This window comes from Plutella xylostella, chromosome 15 (assembly GCF_932276165.1).
Source record: "Plutella xylostella chromosome 15, ilPluXylo3.1, whole genome shotgun sequence".
Classification (NCBI taxonomy): domain Eukaryota; kingdom Metazoa; phylum Arthropoda; class Insecta; order Lepidoptera; family Plutellidae; genus Plutella; species Plutella xylostella.
The window spans coordinates 6,089,492-6,103,696 of NC_063995.1; the positions used below are offsets into that span (position 1 = coordinate 6,089,492).

The 14,205-nt window shown below is 40.5% G+C and overlaps 2 protein-coding genes across 2 annotated transcripts; both read left to right on the forward strand.

Moving 5' to 3' along the window:
- The first annotated feature begins 15 nt into the window (after positions 1 to 15).
- LOC125489567 (neural Wiskott-Aldrich syndrome protein-like) lies at positions 16 to 2,036 on the forward strand. Its single transcript, XM_048625693.1, has 5 exons — positions 16 to 37; positions 129 to 218; positions 613 to 797; positions 1,039 to 1,128; positions 1,425 to 2,036. The coding sequence occupies exons 1-5, from the start codon at positions 16 to 18 to the stop codon at positions 1,587 to 1,589; spliced, it is 552 nt and encodes a 183-aa protein (XP_048481650.1). The 3' UTR covers positions 1,590 to 2,036.
- Positions 2,037 to 5,012: 2,976 nt separating this feature from the next.
- On the forward strand, positions 5,013 to 14,185 carry LOC105390448 (helicase POLQ-like). The gene is made up of 16 exons (XM_048626029.1): positions 5,013 to 5,842; positions 5,949 to 6,127; positions 6,334 to 6,525; positions 6,707 to 6,788; positions 6,966 to 7,162; positions 7,503 to 7,648; positions 8,138 to 8,296; positions 8,941 to 9,110; positions 9,593 to 9,803; positions 10,068 to 10,261; positions 10,583 to 10,737; positions 11,255 to 11,350; positions 11,433 to 11,524; positions 11,798 to 11,993; positions 13,059 to 13,190; positions 13,781 to 14,185. Exons 1-16 carry the CDS (start codon positions 5,083 to 5,085, stop codon positions 13,850 to 13,852), a joined length of 3,033 nt encoding a protein of 1,010 aa, XP_048481986.1. The 5' UTR covers positions 5,013 to 5,082; the 3' UTR covers positions 13,853 to 14,185.
- Positions 14,186 to 14,205: the final 20 nt, after the last annotated feature.

The following is a 14,205-nucleotide window of genomic DNA, read 5'->3' on the forward strand; positions in this document are numbered from 1 at the left end:
CATTGACTTTGCGCAATGATCCTAGCTATTACTGAAAGCAATGTTTTCATGATGTTTAAGACGACTCACATGTTGTGGATTACGATTTAGGAATTCAAATTCATACCTACCTATTTTAAATATTTCAGCCAATCGCGCGCCACCCCCACCGCCAGCGCGCGCCGTGCCCCCGCCCCCGCAGCTGCCCCGCAACCCGCCCCCGCCGAGACCCTCGCAACGTAAGTGCAGTGCACATTATCCACTGAATAAATGAATTAGAAGCGCTCAAGAATCGTACTGATTTGATCGAGTTTAAAGTAGTAGATTTCATTATATTTCTCTTATTTATTGTATCTGAATCAGTAGTGAATAAAGAAAAACTTACTATAATTATTTAATGGGGAGAAACACTAAAAGCTTATTACAGATGGCGCCTTAGGTGACTGTGCCTAATTCCGCAGTTCTAATTGTTTGATTCAGTCGCCGTTTCTTCTCCCCAACAACGTAATTGGTCAGAACCAGAAAGGCACACTCGCTGGTGCTGCCAAAGTGTCACTTAGTTTTCTTCCCCATTATCTGCTACAAAATACAAACAGCCATCAACAACTTACCCCATAACCCTTATACCTCCAGCGCCCACAACAGCGCCCCCATCAGCACCACCGCCGCCGCCGCCGCCGCCCCCGCCGATGTCCGCCCCGCCCCCGCCCCCGGCCGCGCCCCCCGCGCCGCCCCCGCCTCCGCCCGAGGCAGCCCCCGCGCCCGACATGCGGTCAGCCCTCATGGAGAGTATAAGGAGCGGGAATAAGAACTTGAAGGTAATAGATAGTTATTTGTTCGTGATTTAGTGAAGGTTTAACTATTTAATTTATGTACGAAACTTTCGTTTATTGCTTACAATTTCCTCCATATTGATCATGATATTTGCTGGGCGTTATTTTATCAGATGTCCAGTAGCAAATACCTATTTTGTTGAGTTATCGAATCTCGACAGACTGTCTTAGTTTCGTGGCTTGTTTGTTCTCAGTGATTCTAATGATGTACCTATTATAATTACAGCACGTCGAAGTGGCGGCTAAACCCGTTGCGAACGACGACAGTAGAAGCAATTTGCTCAGCGAAATCAGACAAGGCGTTGAACTAAGATCCGTGAGTACTATTCTATTTACCTATACCTATACAATAATGTGTAAAACAGATAGTAGCTCACACTTTAAAAATAGGTTCATTGCATCTCGAAGTCAGATAGAGTACGTACATTCGTGACCTTAGTATTTATTGATGATATGAATATACATACATACATATACTCACGCCTGTTTCCAAGAGGGGTAGGCAGAGGCTATGGATCTCCACATGATATGAATATGTTTTTTACTAAAAGTTAGGGCTTACAAGTACCAAATTTTGCTCAATTCATAACTAACTGCATCCTAACCTCTCAGGTATCAAAAGAAGCGTCCAACACATCTGTCGACAAGAAGTCAACGGAAGCGTGCGGGCTGGCCGGAGCTCTAGCCAGGGCACTACAGGAGCGGAGTCGCGCCATACACTCGTCCGACTCCGACCTCAGCGACGAGACCACCAGCGGCGGCGAGTGGGACGACTGAGGAATACCAGCGGGTTATAATATGTGTACGAGTGAGAGGGAAGATAGGCACGACACATGGAACCGTGACGTAAAGAGATCTTTCTTTTCTTTTCTTTTCTTCTGTCAAATAATAGAACGCGAGATCGCGAACGCCTGGTTTACAGAAGAAAAAAAAACGATCTCTTTACGTTACGCTTATATGTGCTGAGACCCGTAGGCGTTTTCTTCATGGTCGCTTATGTCCTTTTTTAACGTACCGAGTAGAGTGGCGAGACAGTATACTCGGCCATGCACTCTGTCAATTGTTAGGTGTTTATTGGTCGAGGATCGGCCGAGGATACAGTCCCGCCATTCTACTCGGTAGATGTAAACAGGGTATTACAGTTGTTGGCTATATCGAATTGTCTATCAAGGATGGTATTTTAATGCACTGTTGATTTTTGTGGCATTGATTGGACTGGTCTGTAAAAGTTCTAAGCTAAGGGTGAGGCCAGACGTGCGTGATTTTGTGAGTTGCGTATTCCGGCAGAAATATATGCGCGGGGACGAGGGGAGCGAGTAACTTCCCCGCCCCCCTCGTCCCCGCGTATCATAATGTGCGACTCACAACTCATAAAATTACGCTCGTTTGGCCTCACCCTAAGTGTCATTTGTTTCTGCCATCCGAGATAAAGCCATATAGGAAAACGCTCTAGAGAAACAATAGGTCGCTGATGATAGGAGATAGGCGTTACCTCTACCGAAATTAAACGCTTACAGCTCAAGTCGGTATATTATACATAATTAATACAAAGTTATATTTTGTAGTTATTGTAATATTTGTATATTCTTGTATTTTTGACTCAGCTAAAATCATATAATGACCGTCTTATTTTCAGTGTATTTATCACATTTAATTTGTTATTTCGGTATAATAATTATTTAAGTGTCTGTATATTTATAGCTTTTATTATTTTTGTTATTTACCTAGGTACAACATTCTAGGCACATATAACATATCTACTTTGATTCCAGGCTTTAAAAGCTCATAATATCTTAGTTAATTTGAGAGAATGTTTGATTAATAGCGAACGGAGTGATAGAGATAGTACAAATAAAGAGAAAAACAACTTTTTGACTAAATGAACACCACTGAGATCGTTTTTTAACGTGACGAATTCTTATCAAACTTTGACTGAAACAAAGGCACAAGTCTTGTTTTTTATTTGACATAAATTGACTATCATATGTATCATTCATTTAATAATACTTTTAAATATTCATGATCATTACCAATACCATTGCCTGTGAATATATTATTTGTGATAGAATGAATGTGTAGCTAGTCAGCAAGTTACGAAACGTGCGCGAGGAAGACCGAAATCTATGTATTTAAATCTTAAATATGATTATCTAATTGAAATTTTAGTATGAAGATTACTCCAGCAACTGTTGTTTCGATATTATGTAATTTGACTTGCTGATAAATCTTTGGAATAGGTTGACTTTCATCGCAACAAGTTAAACCATAGCTCGATTTATTTTTAAAACGATGACATAATTTTTAACACAGCATTTATAAGTAAATGTATAAAAGCAAGCTAACGATTTTAGATCTTACTTTATTTGGAACTAACGCAACTTGATAGACTTGAACAAGTAAATTAGAAATAATCACCAGAAACGTGTATGTCAAAGCAATATAATTTCAATCTAGGTACCCACTTTATAGGTATTTAATAGCACTTATAAATTCCAATAAAATAATTTCAATTTCTAACTATACCTACCAATATTTGTATATCTTGTATAGAATTTAATATTAGGGAAACGACTGACAAAAGTTAGATGGAATAACATTTTAGTAAAGTATTGGAGTCTAGATAGGTGAAGTCAGTGATGTTGGATTGAATTGATATGTTTTAATTAAAAACACAAACCACAGTTCTTATCAAGTCAGTTTAGTCAGAAACTATTATTTTACGCTGGCTTAGGAATGATTAAGTATTAATTTAATATTATAATTTGAAATAATTCTATTACTTACTTACTTTTTCTTGTATTTGTAACTTAGTTTTATATTATAACTTTGAATGGTCAAAACCTACGCTGAGCGTGTTGAAAACTGCGGAACCGTAGCTTTAAGATAGTAGTTTAATGTGAATAACGTGTAAAAAGCGCAAAGCTATTTTTGTATAATAAAATTATGTTAATTATTGTTAAACGAATCTTTCACCCATAATTTGTTCATATCGAACTAACAAAAATATGGTTATTACACCTGTAACAGTATGTTGACTAAATAAATAAAATTAATTAATTGAATGTCTTTTTTTTCGAATTAGGTTGTTGTATATTTTTTAGGGTGAAATTTTATCAGTGTTCGACCTATCTTTTTTATATTAACCTATGATTTAGTTCTTTTTTTCGAAAGACAGCATAGGAAGTTCAAGTGAAGACCTCGCATAAAACCGTATTCTTATAACGTTACAGTTATAGATAAGGTCGATAGAATTTTCATATTTGTGTACTTAAAGTACTTATTACTTCCAATGATGTGATGCATTGAGTACTATATTCGAGTCCGCGTTGTTCTATGGACTGATTCTTCAGGAAGAAGTACTTTTGTTCCTGGACTGATGCATGATGTAAAGACCAGTAAAGACATGTTATGTATGCAGAATAGTACTCTATGGTATGCAGCAGTCAGCACGAGGTCAAAGGTCCAAGTCAGTCCAAGCATAGAGGTATGAGAGAAGCAAATAAACTATGGGTTCACGAACGAAACGTGCGTGACCTTCTCGTTTAAGAAGTGAGTGGTACTTGTGCGTGTCCAAGGAAAGTATTTTCTCTATATCGGTAATTAAGAAATCAGTTAAGTTATTTAACTGATTGTTTTTTCATCCAAAATATTCCAAAAGATTTGGAATATAAAAACCCATTTTTTTTGTATTTCCCGAATTAACAGACTAGGGAAATTTCGAATGTTGGAACATTTTGTTATGAAATTCTGTGGATCGTTTAATTCCGAATTATAAATGTGTATAAGTGGGCAGTTGTAGGCAATATTTCGAAATTAGTTTTTGCGAGGTTATAGCTGATCGAAAGATACATATGGCCCTAAAGCTCATTCGGAATCAAAGAAAAAAATATCAGCTTTTGAAACTAAAATATTCACGTATTCCGTGGGTATTACGAGAAGTCTGTTAAACGGAGTTTTAGGTAGTATATGCAAGAATACAAAGCGTCCTTACATGAATCAAAATTACTCAACCAGTCATGTACTTATCCAACTTACCCAAAAACCTTTCGGAATAACCCACCTGCACCTTAGCTTAGAATAATAATTTCGCAAAGCAAAGTCACAGAGTACTTATGGTGAACAGTTGACTGTCACTTGTCAGTAGACTGATTCGTCTATGGCTTTGTTTACTTGTTTTGTTTGTTTGACTGTTAGGTTAGAATTTAGCATTTTCATTTTCAATTTTATGTGATAACTAGTGTAAATAAATAAAATTAAAATTCATAAAACAATGCTTAATAACTCAGCGTATAAAAATAGTTCCACTCCAAAAAGACGTCGACTTGGAACAGGTCGTGTTTTACGACATTCGGATACTTTGTCAATCAAAAGTTTTAGTCCCGTTCAATTCAGAGTTAACCATACATTAGCCTCACCAGTTAGAAAGTGTGAATCACCACCGATACCCAGCAATCAAAATGAATATCTTGAGTCAAGTAACGGCAGCTCCAACTCAAGTTACAGAATTCCGCAGTCACCAGGCTTCTTGGAGTGTTCGTCCGACTTGAATGGCGGTATTTGTGAATCAGACGATGAAAACAATAAAGAAATATTAGATCATAGATTGTTTATTAGTGAGGTCAAAGAGTTAAGTAAATCAAGACTGATAAAGAATGAAATTGAAGACATTTCTGATGATATGTTCAATTCTAAATTAGAAGTGCAAGATTCATTTACACATAATCATGAGAAAAAAGCTACCTTAACATCAACCAGCGATAAATGTTTTGGGAAAGAGATTGAAGAAAGTTTTGAGATGGTCAATGAGTCCATATTATGTGGTTCTAGTCATAAAAATGATATCAGTAATAATTTGTTTGAAACCAAAGATTCCTTTCTACTCGACATTAAAGAGACAGGGTTAGAGATAGGAGAAAATGGAACCAGTAATGAAGTGTTGAAGATGTTTGATAACATAAATACATTCTATGGACTTCCTCTGATGGCTAAAGACCTTTACAAAAGTCTTTGCAATATAACTAAGTTTTATGGTAAGTTGGTATCAAACCATTACTGTATATACAAATTTAATCCTTAATAATTAATTCAAAGTTTTAGTTTTAAGCAAAATAATAATTCACTCTGTATAATATACAGATTGGCAAGAAGAGTGTCTGAACCTAGAAGCAGTGAGACATAGAAAAAACTTGATCTATGCTCTTCCAACCAGCGGAGGGAAGACACTGGTGGCCGAGGTTCTGATGCTCAGGGAGGTGCTGAATAGGAAACATAATGTGCTGTTTATACTGCCATTTGTGGCTATTGTGCAAGAGAAGGTAATTTGGGAACATCAATCCAGCAGCTGTTACATGGGTTGGTTTGTATTTATGGCGAATTGGCGATATAGTGACTTTATCTATGTCAATAACAAACCTGTGTAGTGGCAGCAGGGTATACATTGGAAATAATTGTGGCAGAAGTTAATGAAACACAACAATATTTAATACAATGGACCGGACCTATTTAATAACAATGATTCCAGATAAGCTCACTCTCCCCCTTTGCGGTTCAACTGGACTTCCTGATCGAGGAGTATGCGGCCGGCAAGGGACTCATCCCACCAAAGAAGAGAAGGAAAAAGAACAGCATATACATTGCCACCATTGAGAAGGCTCTAGCTTTAGTCAGGAGTTTGATAGAGCTCAATAGACTTGAGGAGATTGGACTTATTGTTGTAAGTGTTAGCTCGTCATAATAAAAATGTGATAGTTGATGAATCTATTTACTTTTGTTATGTAAGATGTCTTATGGCTAAGCGCACACCTTATCAAAAAGGGTCACTATCAATTTAGTCCATGTATTCTGTATGTATTTGAATGGTTAATGAATATAAGTAACATAAAAATATATTACAGGTAGATGAATTGCATCTCATTGGAGAAGCGGGGCGCGGCAGCACACTGGAAACATTATTGTCTACAGTTATTTTCGCCAACAGTAAGTGATACAACTTTACCTAATAGTAAAAAAGGTAACAGTTGGCACATAAATGCCATAATAGTAAATAGATTTTATTATTACTATACTATCATTACGACCCCACTAGCTATAAATACAATATATTTATGTATGCATTCCGATAATCTCACTTCAAAAATACCCAATATTCTGCAGAAGCGATCCCGATCGTCGGCATGTCGGCGACCATAGGCAACCTGCCGGAAGTGGCGTCGTTCCTCGGCGCGTCTGTGTACCAGCGCGACTTCCGGCCCGTGCGGCTCACAGAGTACGTGAAGTTAGGCAACATGCTGTACCGGCTCAGCTACGACGGAGGCTTCGAGGTCGTGCCGCATAGGGAGATCAGCTTTGATGTGAGTTTGTTTTTTGCATCACATAAGTTTTATAACCTATATTAGTCCAGGATTGGACCATTTCACAATTTTTAGTAGGTACCTATAGAAAATATAGATAGATGAGACCTTGAACAAGGTAGTAGGACTCTTTAATTGCGGATTTCGTAGCGACGCGACGCCCGGTGGTAAAACTCATATAGGTTGTCATATCATATAGGTTGTCGCTCACGCTGACTGCCCTGAGTGCGGCCGTATGTAATTTGCAGTTGATTATATATTTTGAAACTCGTCACTCCTTTCATGCACCCTGAAATATAATGTACTACAGATTGACCACTATAAATCTCTTTCGTTCCAGTACTCCCCAGCAGCTACAACGCTGGATCCGGACTCGCTGGGCGGGCTGGTGGCGGAGGTGACGCCCGCCGGCTGCGTGCTCGTGTTCTGTCCCACCAAGCGGAACTGCGAGAACGTGGCCGCGCTCCTGTGCAAGATGCAGAGGAAGTTAGTACTTTAATGTTAACTAGCGGTTCCTGCGAGGTTCGCTTCGCCTTAAAAAGTTTTCCAGTGGGAATTCCGTTATAAAAGTAGCCTAGGTGTTAATCTATGGTGTCAGCTAACTCCATACCAAATTGAATTAAAATCAGGTCAGCCGTTTTGACTTGAAGAAGCAACAAAGCTTGTAAATACCTCTCTGAAGAAGCACCACAGCACTCTATCATCGGTCTTCAGTATCCAACTAATACCGGCTATGGTCTCCACTCTTGAACTATCGCATACTTCCATTCGTATACCTACTATACTCCGGCCGTTGATAGAATGCGTTTTTAAAGTTTGCTTATCACTGGTAAGTAAGGTTGGTTTCCTTTGCAGTCATGAAATATCTATAGGATTTCGAATGTCAAAAACGCATTATCTCAACGGCCATACTATAGCTTCTGCTTTTACCTATCTTCTATTTCTCATTCACTTCCTAACACATCCCTTTCATAGAGAGATGACAAACCACCGCACTACAGAGCGCCTCCACTTGTCCAAGTACCTTCAGGGTGAAGGTTCCCACGCACTGGCGAGTTGCGTGCTGAGAGGGGTCGCCTTCCACCACGCCGGCCTGGGCTCCGAGGAGCGCGGGTTCATTGAGCAGGCTTTTAAGTAAGTGTTGGTCATTGAAGTACCTATAATGTACTAGCGTACTAGAACAGACAACGCGAACAAAATCTGTGTTCCGTGCGAAGCGCGCGACTATAATAGATCAACGTGAAGTCGGATGTAGCCGAGCGGCTTCCGAGCGGAAACAAAACACAGCGCATGTGTCAAGTTCGCTGCAAATAGTTCAATGGTGTTGGCGGCAGCGGCCGTGTCGTGAGTGACAGCATAAATTTTGCAGACTTATAAGAGTAAGTAAATCCAGGGCGAGGGTTCGCACGCGCTGGCGAGTTGCGTGCGACGAGGGGTCGCCTTCCACCACGCCGACCTCGGCTCCGAGGAACGGGGGTTCATTGAGCAGGCTTTTAAGTAAGTGGATGTGGGAGTGTCGTGAGTGATAACATAAATTTGCAGACTTATAAGAAGCAACTTTCTGAACTAATATTCCAAAGTGTTCATAGAAGGAAAAGGGCATAGAATGGATAGATAGATAAGCATAAGGTAGGAAAGTAAACGCCCAAATGGATTAAAATCTTAAAATTGACTTCAATGATCTTTTATAACTCTTGGATCCATTCAGTTTTCATTATCAGACTAATCTAAGTCAAAATAGTTTTTATACCACAACATTTCACATTTACCTTCACCAGGTCAGGGGTTTTGTCTGTGCTGTGTTGCACATCAACCCTGGCTGCCGGTGTGAACCTGCCGGCCTCCCGCGTCATAATACGCGCGCCGCTGATTGGTCGGGCCCCGATGACGCTGTCCGCGTACCGACAGATGGTTGGTCGAGCTGGCCGCGCCGGACATTGTGATACGGGTGTGTTTTTATGGTTGTAGATGTATTGCCTGTGTGTATAATAATATGCTTACTGTAATCTGCCAAGACTCCAAGAGGTAGTTAGAGGTTACTCGTAGGCTACGAGAGCGTTAAAAGATACCCATAAATAGCAATAAACGTTAATTAAAAACTAACAATGCCGCATAACAAATTATTCAACCTCAATCCGCACTTCCCAAAATCCATCTCTACACATTTCACATCAACACTCACCTCTACAGGCGAAAGCATCCTGATCCTCAGCGAGCGCTAGTGACATACATTCCACCCGGTCCTCTATCCAACTATCCCAAAATCCATCTCTATACATTTCACACCAACAGTTCCTCTACTTCCGTCCGGTCCTCTACCAAAATATCCCAAAATCCATCTCTACACGTTTCACACCAACACTTCAAATAAAATGATCTTATAAAAAATTTCAAAATCGTTTTCTACACATTTCACACTTACTTCTACAGGTGAAAGCATCCTGATCTGCAGCGAGCGCGACTGGCAGTCGTTCCGCCCGGTGCTCTCGGGGGCCATGTCTCCCACTCGCAGCGCGTTGGGTAGCAACCGCGGCGCTTTGAGCTCGCTTTTATTGAGTGCTGTAGCTCTGAGGTTGGCCGATACGAGGCCGAGGCTACGAGAGCTGCTAGGATCTACGCTCATGAGTGTACAGGCTGAAAGGTGAGTATTTTTATGAAAATAGCGGCGCGGTATGATAAATTCCGGATGATGAGAGAGTAGCTGGAGCGTATGAATGCTGCAATAGACTAATAGTGAAAAGAATAGCGTCGCTTGGACTCCTTACGGCTGCGCTAGAAAATTGGACCTAAATATGCTTTTTGCGCATTGGTCAAGTTGCTTTGGCTTTGTTAATTTTTCATAGGCCTGTAATATAATAAGTATGGATAATATACACAGTTTCTAACCATTTATTAATATTTCTAGCCTCAACATTAATATTAACCAAATATGCGACGAGACAATCCTATCGCTTCTACAAGACGGTGCTATAGAAGTGGCCAAGAAGACAACGCAGCCAAACGACCCGACAGACACGTCGCACCTGATGTGTGAGGACGTCTACATAGACAACGACACGGTGTTTGTTGTTAGCGAACTCGGAAACGCTTCTATAAAAGGTTGTATTAAAATATGTATTATCTTACTTATGAACTTCCTCTATCCATATACCATATACGAGTATGAAAGTAAAACATTTCCCTGGCATTTACTATTATAGTCCGCTTTTCGGATAAGTGCATGTAAAAGCACTTTAAACGGCTTTTTAATAAATTATTTGGATATCTTATTTTGGATAATGTTTGCACCGCATCCGATGACGAGACGTTTCTACATCATATAACTACGATATGCCAGTTGGTACGCCAATTTTGCGCCACTCATACCTCTCTTTGTTTCGTAAAGTATCTAAACGTATCTTCCATCTCCCTCTCGCCCAGGCTGTCTAGACCTATCGTCGACTCGCTTCCTCCTCCGCGACCTAGAGGCGGCGTCGCGCTCGCTGGTGCTCATGGGCAGCCTGCACCTGCTGTACCTGGTCACGCCGCAGGACGCCGCCGGAGTGCGCCCCGACTATAGACACTACTACTCACTGGTACGTATCTTCCATCTCCCTCTCGCCCAGGCTGCCTGGAGCTCTACAGACACACACTGGTGAGGGTGGTTTTTCCATGCGCCTGAACTACAGGAGGGTTACTGTATACTGACGAAAAACGCACGTAGTAGAGCTTTCGTAAAATCGGCATGTTTAATACAACGAGATTGAGTCACGGCTCGCGCGGCATCGCTCCGAAACTTCGTTGTTCGTCTTAGAAAATGACCCGCCAGGGACAATTACTCACTGGTAAAGGGACATTTTACCTTACAAGAAGTCCTCGATTATTGTAAAAAATCGTTTGAGTGAATTCATGCGACATCGCTCAATGTTGAGATTTGAGATAAACACCAAAATCGAGGAGCAAAGTAACATGATAGTATTCTTTATTCCTGAAATATTCTGAACATTGCTACCCTTCACTTTCGGGCATTTAAGCGCATAATGGTACAATAGTAGCCATTAGTCCTCTATATGAATATTGAGCATATATTGAGTTTATTTTATTTATTTACAGTATTGCAACTTCAACGACGAGTGCCTACAAACCGCCAAAGTTTTAGGTATAACAGAGAAGAATGCTATAAAAATGATAACTGGAAAACCAATCACCGTAAGTACCCAACAATATTCATCAGAAATAAGATAGGGCTGTATCTATGCAAATAAAACTAAGCCATGCATTATGTTTTCAGAATGTTCCTGAATTAGTGCTGTCAAGATTCTATCTGGCACTGGTGCTGTATGACTTGTGGCATCAAGCTGAGATCAGCAATGTTTGTGAGAAGTAAGTAATCACTACATAAAATATACCCATATTCCTTGGACACGTAAAGTTAAAAAGTTGTTGTACACGATCTTGTAACAGTAAAGTTATGCTGCTATGTAATATTATAAACGTGAAAGTTTGTATGTATGGATGTATGGAAGAATGGATGTTCGTTACTATTTCAGAGAAGAACAATTAAGCAAATTTTTATACAATTTGATATAATGTAAGCGGAGACCATACAGGCTGTTTTTAAAGCTCAACAACTATTCAATACAAATCCCCCTTCAGATACGCGTTATCCCGCGGCGCAGTCCAACAACTGATGTCATCATCGGCCTCGCTGGCCTCATCAGCCGCGAGGGTGTGCGCGTCGCTGCCGGCGCGCTGGGCGCTGTGCGCGCTGCTCACGGAGCTGGCGGAGCGGCTGCAGCACTGCGCCGCGCCACAGATACGACAGCTGTGCGAGCTGCCCAATGTCAAGAAGGTAGGGGTTGTTAAATCCATTTTGTCACGTTTCACACCTAAGGGTTTTTTTTCCCGTTTAGCGTACGTGTTACTGGCTTTCGCATAAGTTATGGTAAATTAAACCAATAGCTTTGTGTAGAACCGACAACTGCTATGCAGATTGCTGTATAGGTATATGCAACGGATTCAGGTAAATTGGTAACTTATGTAGAAATATCGTGGTTCATATTACGCTGTGTCATTGTGTCATGTCGCTGCCGGCGCGCTGGGCGCTGTGCGCGCTGCTCACGGAGCTGGCGGAGCGGCTGCAGCACTGCGCCGCGCCCATGATACGACAGCTGTGCGAGCTGCGCAATGTCAAGAAGGTGGGAGTTGTTAAATCCATTTTGTCACGTTTCACACATGCGGGTTTTTTTTGGAATTTCTCCCCGTTTTGCGTACTATTTTCTGGCCGATGACACTAGAGTAATAATGGCGCGTGCTGTAAAGTCGGGGTAAGAAGAACCACGGTAGTTTTGCATAGAAATAATCACTGCTAAAAAAACTTGAGACATGAGACATGCAGAAATATCGTGGTTCATATTACGCTGTGTCATTGTGTCATGTCGCTGCCGGCGCGCTGGGCGCTGTGCGCGCTGCTCACGGAGCTGGCGGAGCGGCTGCAGCACTGCGCCGCGCCCATGATACGGCAGCTGTGCGAGCTGCCCAATGTCAAGAAGGTACGAGTTTTAAACAAGTTTTTGATATCCATTTTGACACATATTACACTTACAGGAATGTTATACCCGGTTATACCCCGTTGTGCGTAAGTACCTACATATTTTGTTGAAATCCCTGATAATTTTTAATTGACGTGTTCCAATTAATCGAATTGAACCACGATAACTCTAGATTGAACTGACTATTGCTAATAAATTGTATATTAATCTGTTATGCAATGGCGGAAAGGTGGTCATCAAGGTCAACTAAGGATAGTTTATGCGCAATATTTTTTCACTACATATGCGCCACCATACACCGGCACCTGGTGCATCTCTACTCTACGTGAGTTATCTTATTAATAATCTCATCAATGTACCCCCAGGCCCGAGCCCTGCAACTGTACCGAGCCGGCTTCAAGCGCGTGGAGGACATCGCGCGAGCCAGCGTGGCCGACCTGACTGCACTCGACCATATCAGCCGCACCGCCGCCACCAACCTCATCAGCACTGCCCGGGTAAACATAAACACGTCTCTATTGTTATATAAGATACAGTTCGATATAGGTGAAATATGAAAGACATTGCTACTGCCAGTGTTGCCGGAGAATAGGCGGGGATCAGCTCTGACAGGGTAACTTTTCTTTTATGATTAATTTGATCATATAGTCTGGCTAGAAGGCGATATCTGGCGAGGTCTGTATAGAGCGACAGATTTAATTAATCTTTCACTTATAACATAGTGCATCCTATGCGTAAATCTATGTAATAACGTAGTAGACCGTGATGAAACAATATTGCGGCATATAAACAGTTTAAGTACAACTTCAAATTTAAATTTCCTGCCAGGCGAGCCTAATACATTAATAAGGTACATTTACTGGACATACTGCGAACAATATAACAGACAAGAGCAAAGATAATAAATAAATAGACAATATAGACACGCACTCAAAATTATGCTTGGTACATCGAAAAGCCGGTGACTGGCTTAAGAGTCACCTCTAACTACTCTTTGATATTATAGTCGCGAAGAGAACAGTAGGTACTGCGATATCTGTTAAAAAAACGTATCCTATAGGCTTTTTTATATAACCTATCTTTGCAGATGCTGTTAATAGAAAAAGTTGAAAATCTCCGGGCTGAGGCTGAAGACGTCATGGAGGAGTTAAATACGTGATTTTTTGTAAATTTATCTTTGTATATTTATATCTATTCATCTGGTTTGAAATCGGCCGTGAAAATTAAGTAATAGCCTGTTCCAAAAATAAAGTAATTACTTAAGTGTTATTAATCTTGTCTGTGACAAAGAATATATGAGAACGTCGAGTCAATAACATAGATTGCATATTTTGACGACTGTTAAAGTGAAAAGACTGATAATATATTAACTGAGGCTTTAGAATATGAATAAAATACTTATATTTTTAATTTATCCTAAGGGAAAAACAAGTTACTTATCTATGTGACCATTAATAGTCCAAGGATGTTTGCAATAAATGATTTAATTATGTAAATGTGTTCAACTGTTCG